Below are 12,771 nucleotides of genomic sequence, written 5' to 3' on the forward strand. Positions count from 1 at the left end.
AGGCACGTTGAACCATTTCGGCCAGCACCTCTTCAATGAGCAGCAAAGACTACTTTACTGTGGTTAGGGGTTTTGCCACAAACTATTAAACATAGCTATTAGCTAGTTAACCATAGTTACAACCCACCACATAGGTGATATGAGATGGATGCGATAAGATAAAAGATAAGATGCAAAGTTCACCAGGTTCCAAACCTGCCAAGGTGTGAAGCGAGAACAATATAAGAGTTCTGTTCAGTTTTTCTTGTAAAAAGCCCCCGGATCTCGCCACTGTACTTCAGTTCAAACTTCAGTGCCTCATGTACTGTGCTAAGCTCATATCTGACTCCCTAAGCCTAAATTTAAAAAATATTGTGGCACGCACAGCACAGCAGATGCTTCACTTTGTGACACAGACACCAGGACATGCTGCCACTCACAAATTCGGCACACATTGGTGGTGCAACACAAGCAACAACTCACACATGCACGGCGTAGAAAGTACAAGAACGACGAAGAAGAATCCACTGATGACTGGTGCAGAGAGTGTAGCTTCAGCTTCACTCGGAAGCGGAGGCGACTGACAGGAGAAGAAACAACAAACTATCTGGAGAACTCCTCGCCACCTGACCAATGGTGACGCATGCCCCGGCAGAAGGGGGAGGGAGCGCTTCTAGTCTCGATGTTATGTGTATGCTCATGCCTGCCTTGGCGCGAAGTGATTAACAGACATGGCGTGCCCTACACACAGCACGACACAGCGACTAGCCCATGCTGCAGCTGATTTCAAAGAAGAGCTCCCACAGGACTCCTGGGATTCAGCGTCACTGACACCAAGCCCCGAACCTGTGAGGGAGCCCACCACAGTCTTTGAGACGGCCTCATTGCGAACCTCTGGTCATCAGACTATCACAGTGCCCGGTGAACAAATTGTGTTTCTTTGTTTGCCTTTCTCATGCATTAGAGCACTACTGTTGTAAGGTTTCTCTCTATTGTAGCCTCTGCCAAGTATCACTCTGAATGAATTTCATTGTTTGCAAAACATTTGCCATGTGTTCTTACGAGCGATATGTAATTCCTCTGCATTGTTTCTCTGCTGTATAAAGTTCGTTGTGCAGTGAGCCTTTACTCAGACCTATTCTTTAACTTAAGATCAGCAAAAGCCGGGCACCAAACGACCAGCACCCCCTCATCACTTAGTAGTAGGATTCCAACTGAGCTTGTCATGCTAAGTCGAGGGCACCTCCTGCAAAACCAGAACTACTACTTCCGCATGCTCTATGGGGGGGGGGGGGTTCTGGGTATGCACACGGCTCGTGTGTATGTATGTGACACCAGCAGATACTGGAAAACTGAAAGACACACACACAGATGCAGAGGTGCGTAGACAAGGAGAGACTGCTTACCTGGGAGGGAAGTCGGGACGAGCCCTCTGCGAATTCGTCCAGTTTCTCTGTTGAGATCTGATCCAACACCTGGAATACACACAACACGGGGCAGCTCAGTGAGTGGAAGCAGCAGTTGAGAGCTGCACGGAGGCTCTTCCAAGACTTTGAGCCCGTCATGAACATTGTCAGGGCAGTTCTTGCTCTTCAACAAAGCCTTCTACACACTCCTTGGTAGTATAAAAAGAGTCGATTAATTAGCCTATACGTAATTATTCATGACACCATGCTTTGGACTTGAGAAGGTCAGACTAGAACTGGATGCTACCAATTAAGGCACATGTAAATTTAAAGAGGAACTATCCAACACCGCTCTTTAACACCACGATGCATGCACAAAGTGGAAAAACAAAATGGTGCAACATTTAACAAGGCAGACTGAAGGTAGTTGGTCAGGCGTATTTGAACAAAAAGCAGAGCTAAGTTCAACCGTCCTTTCCTCACCCCATCTTTTTGTTGTCTTTAGCATGGAAGTTCCAATTTATTTTAGCTTTGGGGAACTCCTGTGGCTTTCAAAAGGTGCTAAGGTACCCCAAACATCTTGACTTTCATTAATTCCTTCCCACTTCACACGCATTCAAATACAAGCCCCCAGACACACAGCCCACCAAAAAAAATGCAAATTAGATTAATAATGACTGGCTGCAAGGCAAAACAGTCGGCTATAAGAAATTATAGAACAGTCAGTCCCAAAGTAAGATAAGTCACGGAAAGGTAACTGGTGAAGCTTGGTGAAGCCTCCAACCATCCTCAACACCACGGCTACAGCTACTAAAAGGACCCACTGTCATAGTAGTTTACCTTCCCCCCATTTAGGTCTCCTCAACCATCTTTGCTGCTATTCAAGCGGTTACCAACACATTCACAGCCGAAAACCACTGCGTCAGCAGATACTTGCATCGAGAATGGGTGCGCCGAGGGTCGATCCATGGCGTGCTTTGACTGCATCGGCCGCGGCCCGAGAGATGTGCACCTTCTGTGAATGCAAGCCACAAGCACACATGCTGCGTCAGCCTCACAGTGTTCTCGGTGCCTACCAGCCGGGGAATGCGACAGGGCGCTGGTGCTCGACCAAAAGAGCGCTCACATTTGCCGCCAGCTCGGTGATGAGGCTGGCCAGGTGCTCGGCTGGTTGGACTGCCAGACAGTCTGTCAGGAACCGTCCGGCCCAGTCTGCACATACACGCAATCCAAATGTGTACTCACTCTGAAGCATGCTATGCCTGCAGGGCACAAGCACACATAGCATGCATACCAGACACATACAGCCAGCTCTTGTCAATTAGAACTTTGAGAAGGAACAAAAATTTCTTCAATGCAAAGTTTGATTCTTTTAACACACTTAATTAAGGTCAGAATAACGCTCCAGCTCAAATAAACCGAAGGTTAGAATTAAGCGCATTCAAAGTCCACTGCAGTGCTAAACACTCATGGACCAAGAGCATGAGGGACAAACGTTACAACTGTGGGACTGGTAGTTGTACCAACTAGGCTCACGAGAAGTTCTCCTAAGACATACATGAGTCATGCGCTATTGCCACCTAACACACTTGCAGCGCATGGCTGCACATCCGCTGCAATCAAAAGAATCAAGAACGCAGGGGAAGAAGCTGACAAGTTCAACGTTTCCATCCAGTCACAAGAGTCGCTACAGCAGACAGCAGAATGACTACTCAGAAGGTAGAGTTCAGAAAAGGTGTCGGCCAGAACTTCAACCACCACAGTCTTCTGTTGGGCTAGTTGGTATTATGTGGTGTAGGTTCAAGCAGCGCACACAAATAAGGATGGACAGTGAGGAAGCCGAACAAAGCACTACTAATGCCACTACTGTACGGAGCTGTGTTCATCTTCCTCACTGTCCATTCTCACCTGTGTGTACTATATGAACCCTCAACCATCACCTGCTGCTGATTAACTTGAGCACCCAAGCATGCTCATAGCCTCTCAGCACCTTTCTCGCAGAAACTGTAGCAAAGTGTGGGTCTGGACTAGCTGGTAACTTATGATTAACACAGAGTGCCCAAAGACACGAGGACAGAGCGAGAGAGTAGATGTCTGTTGTCTTGCTTTGTCCCCATCTCTTTGCACACCTTAAGTTAACCACTGGAACTGCCAAGTATCACAGCCCCATGCTAGCCTGCACGGGGCTCTACCAACTGCCGTCAGATGATTACGGGTAGGTTTCTGCCAGAAATATACTTAAGCGCTTTGTTAGAAACTTATTCTTTCATCCAAACACACACAACTGCATAGAACAGACAGCCCACGTAAAGTCATACCAAGTACCCCATCAGACCCACATGAACGAATAAACAGGTTACACAGTTACAGAATTTTCTATCCGACATGTCAGATGACTAAAGCACAGAGTAATGCACAGGCCTCTTGATATCATGGCTTGGAAGGTGAGCCTGATAGAATGCCCTTGAGCTCAATGTAACCACAGTCATGCCACTGTTGTAGCAGTGCACTGTTTTCAGGACGATAACAGTTTGAAAGAAAGCTTGGACAAGAGTGCCATGTTTAAGGGGGGACACTGGTCTTGAAAAAAAAAATTTTTATTAATGAAGTCACAGTTACAAAATCCTCAGGGAATATCTATTTTTGTGTGCTGATTCTAAATATGTCATTTAATTTCACGTAACACAATTCCTTGAGCACATATGCACTTTTTATGCTAGTATTTTGCGGAGAGTTTTGAAGAAAATTTGCTGCGGGAAACTCGCTGAAATGTATGCCATTGGGTTCTCTTGACACCAAGGAATACAATAAGGATGAAATTGTCTTCCTGCCTATCATAGAACTTAAGTTATAGGGTTTTGAAGTTGCAGCTTCAGAACTGAGAAGGAAAGTGTGTATTCCTGCTTCTGAAGTGGCAGCTTCAGTACCCTATTACTCAAGTTCTATGAGAGCCGGGATGATAATTTTACCCTTATTGTACTCCTTGGTGTCGAGAGAACCCAATGGCATACATTTCAGCAAGTTTCCTGCAGCAAATTTTCTTCAAAACTCTCTGCAAAATACTTGCATAAAAAGTGCATAAGTGCTCAAGGAATTGTTTTACATGAAATTAAATGACATACCTAGAATCAGCGCACAAAAATACATGTGCCCTGAAAATTTCATAACTATGACTAAATTAATAAAATTTTCTTTTCAAGACCAGTGTCCCTCCTTAACACACTTTCTCAGCACGAGGTAGGATCATGCACTTCTTTGCCCAAGCATTTCACCCCACTGAAGGCAGAGCACCAGGCCACGGGAACACTTTTACCGACTGGAAAACTAGTGAGTGCCCAGGGAGGAACTGGGGATCGAACTGTGCACTTCCAACACATAAGACAGATGCTCAAACCACTAGGCCACCACTGTGGTCCTGAATAGTGTTCGCTCATTATTACCGAGCGCTTCCAAGCTTAGCTGAATCATTAATTAGTATGCTAATGCAGCGTGACCTTTGTGCATGCCACCGAATGGTGAAGAAAATCCCACCTGTGCGGCTGGTTCCCGTGGCAGTACCCTCAGGACCCTTGAGCGCCATGGACAGCAGCTGCAAGTGAAAACGGTCACCACAGAGGGTTGTTATTTCTCCCACATCTGCATCCCTGACTAAACAGTACCTTATTTACTCGCATAACAGGCACACTTTTTTTTTCCAAAAATTCTCTGAAAACCGAAGGGGTGCGTTCATTACGCAAGGGTGAAATATTTCGAAAAAAATTTGAAGCAGCAGAGAGAGGACAAAAATAGGTTGATGCAATGAATATGTACTTCATCCGGTGCGATTCACCTTCTAGATAAAACAAAACCCATTCTTCAGCAAAGTTGCTGTGCTCATGAATATAGCCAACAACCTTTACCTTGAATCCTCAAGTAAATCTCACTGAGCGGTTTCACACTGCTATCCGAAGAAAGGGCAACTAGAGCCGTCTCTAGCACAGCTCACAGCAATCAGCACAAAGCCCAAGTGGAGCAAGTTGCTAGTCATTAATATGGAAGATAAAACAGAAACTCTTAGTGACCAGGCATGGTTTCTGTTGGTTCTTGGATTCCTCACGGAACATTCTTATTGGCTGCTAGTCTGCAGGATGAGGTTAGTACCTTGACATTTGACAGATTGTGCTTTGTAGTACTGTGCAGTAGTTTTGGCATTCAAAACAGGGCAGCAGGTAGCCCGCACTACCATCATCGGCTGACTGCACACCGAAAGAAAACGGCATGTTTATTACCCATCAGCAAAAAAAATTTACTTTTTGACAGCAGAAGCAGATGCGTTCATTACGTGAGTAAATACGGTACGTGCTGGTCTCACTAACTACAATAGGATATAACTTTAGAAAAAAAAAAAAACATAACAGCAGCTGACAACAACGACCCCAGGCCCAAAGGGTGGTGAATTACTCCGCTAACCACTCGCATCAGCAAGGGAAATCAACTTTTTTGATGTTTCACAGTATTAAACAAGTCACAAGCATAAAAGTTCTTTCCCCAATTTTTTTGTGTCACGACTAGCTTTTTACTTTTGCAGCAAGAAAAGCTTTTACAGCAGAGTACTTCCCTGCTGCAGAGGAAGCGCGTGGCTGTCATGAATGTAGGCAAAATGTTACAGACGACTTAAGTTCTGCCTGACTACTGGTTCGAGGAACTGCAAATGCACCCGAGAGTGTTGAATACACTGTACCGCTCACTTGAAACTGTAAAAGAAAATCAGTGAAATGGGCACACGTAAACCGGCGAGAACCCACCTTTGCAGTGGGCACAGCCTTGTGCGTCTCCCGGTAGCAGGCTGCCAGCGAGGGCACCAATGCCAAGGCCACCAAGTTCACCGGGTACTGTTCCACTGCAACCACACCACACACCAGACAGTGATCCTCAGAACCTCCCTCACAATGCGAGCCGCACTGCATTCCACTGATGCACAGAAGATCACACGGAATATATATTCCTGGCTGCGTTTCAACAAGGCAAAGTGCAGAAAAATGCCCCTGCAGCAAGGTTTTGGCTCAAGCCGGAATGCATACAATCAAGAATCCATGCAAGGCCCTCTGTCATGGCATTCTTCATTGCCGGAGCAGTAGCCCTGAATCCCGAAATCTAAAACTACAACACTTTTCCCTTCTATAGTGTCAGATCCCCTAGGGCCTCCAAGCCATCTGCTAGCCACTCCCCCCCCCCCCCCCCGCCAAAGAAATAGAATGCCGAAGGATGGAAACATGTTAAAGCGGCAAGTGAACTAAGGTCACCAATCTGAAGTCCCCATTTCAGCAAGTCATAAATGCAGGTACTGAATTGAGGCTTTTGCTTTTGTTTAAAGCCATTTCACAAGGACACAAGTGGGCTGTGGGCACTTATGTTAAAAACTTTTACAGTACTTAAGAAACTTCATGGCTCAGCACTGCTGGCACGTGTTACAAAGCACTCGCCTTTGCTTCAGCTAGCCTCAGAGTTTGCTAAGACTGCCCTGCTGAGTGTTCAGCCTTTTCGACTTGCCATTGATCTTAGAGGGGGCAGATAACTCACCAGCCGCCAAGGCCTTGTCCACGTCCCTCGCCTGAAGGTAGTACAGCACCAGCGGGTTGACAATGTTCGACACCGTCAGGCCCAGACCCTGCATTGGCCACAAGCAGCTCTCAGCATGCTAGGCCTATCGGGCAGGCACTCGCACGACATGTCGTCAAGAACAACACAGAGGAACTTGAGGGGACCTACATGCCACTGATAATAAGTGATAAAAGCAAGCCACACAAAAAGCCCCCCCCCCCCCCCCCCCCCCAAAAGGCATGCCACCAACAACACTTTGGGGCCTTAGATGAGAACTACATGCCACAGATGTGCGGATGATCAATGACATAACAAGCCACACAAAGAGGCAGTCACAAGATGTGCCACCAAAAACAACCCAGAGGCACTTGAGACGATCTACATGTCCTGAGTGCACTGAAGATCAGTGACAAAACAAGCCATACAGAACCCAAACTAACTTGAAATGCAGAAGTACACCGATCTCGATTATGTGCACGACTCTACACATGGTGTCAGCTCTCAATGTTTCGCAGCCAAAGAGAAAAAAAAAAGGCAGGAGCAATTGATAGTAAATTTGGCTGCCACCAGGTCATGGCGACGCCATTTCTTGCGCTTCCAATCCAATCCCCTTTAAAAGCAAGCTTAATACAGTACACTCACCTTGAGCTTCTCGACCACAGCCACGGTATCCTGCATGTTAACGGCCGGGAAGACATACTCTGCCAGCAGATCAAAGCTCGGCTCCACTCCGAGCTCCACCAGTGTCTTGACAACCCCGTAGACACCCTCCTCGTTGCCCGCCTGGGCCAGCACCAGCGGGTAGAAGTAGTGTGGCCGCAGCGGCAGGCCCTGCACGATGGGACGGGGTGAAGCGGACCGTGGGATTCCCAACAGGGGCACCTCGATGCGAGTACTCACCTGCTGATGCATTTCACGCAGCAGGCCCAACGCCAGCTCTGTGAGAAGAACAACACACGCCACTGCGTCATACCTCTGCAGCGGCCACAGTAGTTACTGGGAAGACGGGTGTGCCATTTGCATCCGCAGGTCTGCACCGGCACACAAGCCACTCGGGTGCGACATCGCAGACTGCTGCCTCCTCCCTACCCACTTTCAGACGGCTCTGTGACGTCACAAAGGCACACTTGATGCACGGAGAAAGAAAGATAGGCTCACAGCTTTCCCGAAAACTCACAGCCGTTCCCAAAAACAACAGCGGGGGGAGGGGGGGGGGGTCATGAACCCAATGCACAGAGGTACAACCTCTCTTTTGCCTTGAATTTGCCTCACACAACAATTCTGCTATAGAAAGGCTAGCCTCCTCTGGCCCATAAAGAGGGTGCATCTCTCCATTAAGCTACTGTTTCTAATGTGTTAGCAAAATTAAGTATGTAGAAGTTTCAACACGCACGGTTGTTTGCCCACTCTGCTACAGCTGAGAATCGATGCAAAAGGAGTCATCAACAGGAGGTAGCAAAAGAGGGATTACGAAATAACTGCCCAGTAACTCCCTTTTCCGGCTAACCCCTCAAGGCAAATCCACACACAGTCTGTGAGTTCTGGCAGGCTCCCCCCTCCACTCCAATGATCTCTGTTCTGTATTTTCTCTTTGAACCATTCGCTATACAGTCGAACCTCGATGTAACGAACCTCAATGTAACGAAATTCGCGATGTAACGCATTTTTTTCATTTCCCAATCACTTCCCCATTGAAAACCATGTATTTTTTTTCGCGATTTAACGAAGTAATTTTGCTCTGCACTTTCGATGTAACGAAGTCCTTGCGCATCGCATGCATGTGCCAGGAGCTACCTTGACAATCGAATGAGAGCTAAAAGTTTAGCCGAGACGAAACGCAGTTTGTATTTGCCCTTTTACGCGCCAATTTTGCCGGCAGTGTGCGAGAACGTACCGCCGCGCCATCTGTCGTGCGCATACAAAGCCCGCGGCATGGAAGTTTCAAGACGCGCCGCGCCATGACGCCACTGGCGAGCTGTAGACTCTGAACGTGAAAGCGCAAACCGGAATTTTCTTGCAGCGTCCGTTCGTTTTTTTTTTTTTTTTTGCGTGCGATGTCCTCGTAGACAACAACAAAAAAAAGTCATCAGTGTTGACAAACTCGTGGAGCTAGTGTGGTCGTACCTTTAAAACGGGTGAGCGGCGAAAAAAAAAAAACCGTGCCCTGGCAGAGGAGGCGAGTGGCGAAGGGCGTAGAGGGGAGGCGTGGCGTGGGAGGCGCGCGCGGTGCATTCTGGGTGGGCGGCTTCGGCGCGCTCTCGGCGCGGCCCGCGCGAAATGCAGCCGGCTGCATTCCGCGCCGGGCGCCGTCAGAGCGCGCCGGTAGCCGCCGAACACGCTGGCGATCGGGCGCCGCTGTTTCGCGGACGTGACGTCGCCGTGCCGCGCACGCACGCTCGCGCTACGTCGGAGTCACCGTGGTCGGAGTATAACCGCGCCGCGAGCACAATCCCACCGCGCCGGCGTGAGCGATGCGAACATTTTTCTTTATTTTTCTCTGATGCGTCTCCGGCTGCAAATGTTCAATGCTGATGATGATGATACCAGTAGCGACATCTTGTGGCGGCTTTCAGTACTAGGCGCTGCGCTCGTTCTTTTGCTATGCGCACACGGAGAAAAATGATGCCGTCGCGGTGTTTGCTATCACTCATTATGCTCCTGATGTAGAAAAAAACATCCGGTGCCCTTGTTAGCGATACTATTACTCGATTTTCTTGTGTATTTCCTCATTAAGTGATTTACAAGTTCCCATCAACAAGCAGTGTTCCTGAACCAGTTATACTTTATTTTGACAGCTGAAACATGGGAACCTCGACGTAACGAAATTCGCGATGTAACGAAATTTTCGGCTGCAAGTAGGACTTCGTTATATCGAGGTTCAACTGTACTCTCTGCCACTGCCTCTTGGCAAGCCTTAAATAACCACTGTGAGGTGCTTTGGTATCCTTCTGAATAAAATAACAGGTGATGCTGGAGAAAAGAAACCAGCGCTATCGCTATCACCATCAAAAGCCAAAAGGGCCAAACATTCACAACTAACTCTGGGGAACCAAAGAGACCATTAAGCGCCAAGCCCCCGTGAAGTGCCGAGAGGGACCGGGAACACTGTGGAGGAAGGCAGCATACGCACCCGAACGATGGCCAGCCAGGGCAACCTCAGCACAGCGGAGCAAGGCACGGCTGTTCAGGCCCCGACTCTGCAGGTCCTTGCAGTAGTGCAGGATGCGTTCCAGGGGCTGCACACAACACAGTGCAAAGGTGAGCCAGCTTCAAAACAACCCAATACGGCCATGGACGGCCCTAGGAAGCCTGTTACATCTGGCCATGACTGCCACGCACTACGCCCCCCGCTGAGCACCCCTAGTGTTGAAAGAGTATAGACGCCTAACTTTTGGATGCGCGTTTCCTTCTTTATAATGATGCGCAAGGCATTATAGGTTTAGGTTCATGGGGGTTTAACGTCCAAAAGCAACTCAAGTTATGAGAGACGCCGTAGTGAAGAGCTTTGGAAATTTCAACCACCTGGGGTTCTTTAACATGCACTGACATCGCACAGTACATGGGCCTCTAGAATTTCACCTCCATAGAAATTCGACCACCGCAGCTGAGATTGAACACGCGTCATCGGGTTAGCATTATAATAATACGCATTAGGACGCAGTATTCTCCTATGACCGCTAACTAATTTAACATCTAATTTCTAACATCTAGGCGAGGTAACCATCTCTGCTTTTGACAGCCACGTCAGGTAACTGTGGTTGCCTGCACAGGCATAGCGCGCAGTTGATGTCACATGAACATGCTCTTCTGAGGCACAAAAACTGCAGTAGCCACAGCCAAGGACTGGAATCGCAGGATTTCGGCAGAGCATTTTGGCTACTGCACATCAGTAGCCAAAGCATCAAGGGGTGCCAGAAAGTTAGGTGGGCGGATGAGATTAAGAAGTTTGCGGGGATACGGGGGCCGCAGCTGACAAAGGACAGGGTTGACTGGAGAGACATGGGAGAGGCCTTTGCCCGGCAGTGGGCATAGTCAGGCTGATGATGATAATGATGATGATGACATCAGTACTGGAATGGTAAGGCCGCTCCCAGGGCACACTCACCAGCCCTCGCCGCACCATCTGGCTCACAAAGAAGTTGCCGTGGATCTCGTTGCGGGGCGGATCCATGCTGAGCAGCACACGGTAGGCAACCTCGTCCTGGCCCTGGGCCAACAGCTCCAGGCACACGTTGATGCAGTCCTGGGTGTAGCCAGCCAGGCGCCGCGTGCGGTCCAGCATCTGCGAGACACAGCACCCTCGGTCACAAACGGTGTTCAAAAACAAGCTGCACAGCAATTAATGACACCACAGTGAAATCTGTTCCTTGCCATGGAGCCTAGTTGAAAATAAATGGTCCATTTGAATATCATGCACAACCCCATTATGTAGGGGTACGTGAATATTAAAATATTTAAATCCGAAATATGAATATGAAAGAGGTAATGTTAATAGTATTATCGAAAAAATACCTTTGGTTATCAAATGTCAAATATCTTTTCAGAAAAAAGTAAACAGGTTAGCACTGTCATTTCTTTTTTTTTTTTCCAACATGGTGCATGGTCTTTGCAACTGAAATTAAACAAAACTACGAATATCTTTTCAGAAAGAGGTAAACAGGTTAGCATTGTCTTTTCTTTTTTTTCCAACATAGTGCTCTGTCTTTGTAATTGAAATTAAACAAAACTAGATTGACTCAGGACTCGTGCTGAAAAAATGGCGTGCACAGATGTACAGCGCTTGATTAGACAGCATAACAGTATGCAACGTGCAATGCGGTAATGCAAAATGAGTGACAAAACTAGATTCACGCATTGACACACATCTAGCAACTAAAGTAACAAGCTGAGCCAGTTTTTTTACATTTCTGCAAAGTAGTAGGGACCACTCGTGACCGAAGACCAGCATGTAGTGATGAAATGCTATAGTTGGATACAACTTAAGTCTGCAGTGTAGCTCCGCCCATATTTGGGACCGCCGCACAGAATAGACCTCTCCCGGCCTACGTCATCAGCGCACATGTTTCTGGTCCGATGGGCAAAATATGCGCCGTACCGAGAAGGCTCACACCGGGAGAATAAAGGCTGCCACGCATTTCGAATTGGGGAACAAAGGTGGTGGGGGAGCGCTCGGCACCAGAAAAACTGGTTCAGAACTGAAAGTTGACGATTTTGCCCATCGGGGCACACCTTTTTGACGTCACACTGTTTACATCAGGGAGAGGTCTATTTCTCCATGACCAAAAAGTAATCCGTTGTTAAAGCTTTTCTCTTTACCTAAACAAGAAACTAATCCCAAGAAAAAGAAGTTATAAGCTATAGAATTCTGATACCTGGCTTGCTTAATAAAGTCACACGTTAAAAAATTAATTTCGTTTACTGTCGCAGATGGGCAGTGGACTAATACAAGGCGTCTCGGACCGTAGCCCAGTGTTAACAAATGCTGTTTTTTTAAGTTGTATCCTACTCTAAACATCCACAATTGCAGATGCAGGTGGCAGAGAAGGCACACACACGCACCATGTCGAGCATGTCGTGATGTCCCGCACAGGCCAGAACACGAGCCACATCCAGCAGCAGGTCGTCGGGCAGGAAGGCCTCGACGCGATCCGCTTCACGCAGAGCCCGCTCCATGCCTGCCCGGTCCCCTCGCTCCGCACAGCCCACCAGCAGTGCATGGAATGTGTCTGCGGTCGGCTCCAGCTGCGCATTCCTGCAACCACCACGCTCCATGTACACTCTCGGCCGATGTTTCTGAGACGCAAAG

General features: G+C 48.0%; 1 protein-coding gene across 1 annotated transcript in view; it reads right to left on the reverse strand.

Annotated features, from left to right (window-relative positions):
• The window catches only part of bsf (bicoid stability factor), a 40,482-nt gene that overhangs the window by 18,684 nt on the left and 9,027 nt on the right, over positions 1-12,771 (reverse strand). Inside the window, exons 7-17 of the mRNA XM_089556534.1 lie at positions 12,525-12,717; positions 11,071-11,247; positions 10,096-10,201; positions 7,866-7,903; positions 7,608-7,796; positions 6,945-7,032; positions 6,170-6,264; positions 4,917-4,974; positions 2,512-2,597; positions 2,323-2,400; positions 1,386-1,454 (exon numbers count right to left, since the gene is read on the reverse strand). Of these exons, the coding sequence (XP_089412660.1) occupies positions 1,386-1,454; positions 2,323-2,400; positions 2,512-2,597; positions 4,917-4,974; positions 6,170-6,264; positions 6,945-7,032; positions 7,608-7,796; positions 7,866-7,903; positions 10,096-10,201; positions 11,071-11,247; positions 12,525-12,717 (1,177 nt within the window). The remainder of the gene's footprint in view (positions 1-1,385; positions 1,455-2,322; positions 2,401-2,511; positions 2,598-4,916; positions 4,975-6,169; positions 6,265-6,944; positions 7,033-7,607; positions 7,797-7,865; positions 7,904-10,095; positions 10,202-11,070; positions 11,248-12,524; positions 12,718-12,771) is intronic.

This window comes from Amblyomma mixtum, chromosome 8, assembly GCF_055824585.1.
Source record: "Amblyomma mixtum isolate Tamu chromosome 8, ASM5582458v1, whole genome shotgun sequence".
Classification (NCBI taxonomy): domain Eukaryota; kingdom Metazoa; phylum Arthropoda; class Arachnida; order Ixodida; family Ixodidae; genus Amblyomma; species Amblyomma mixtum.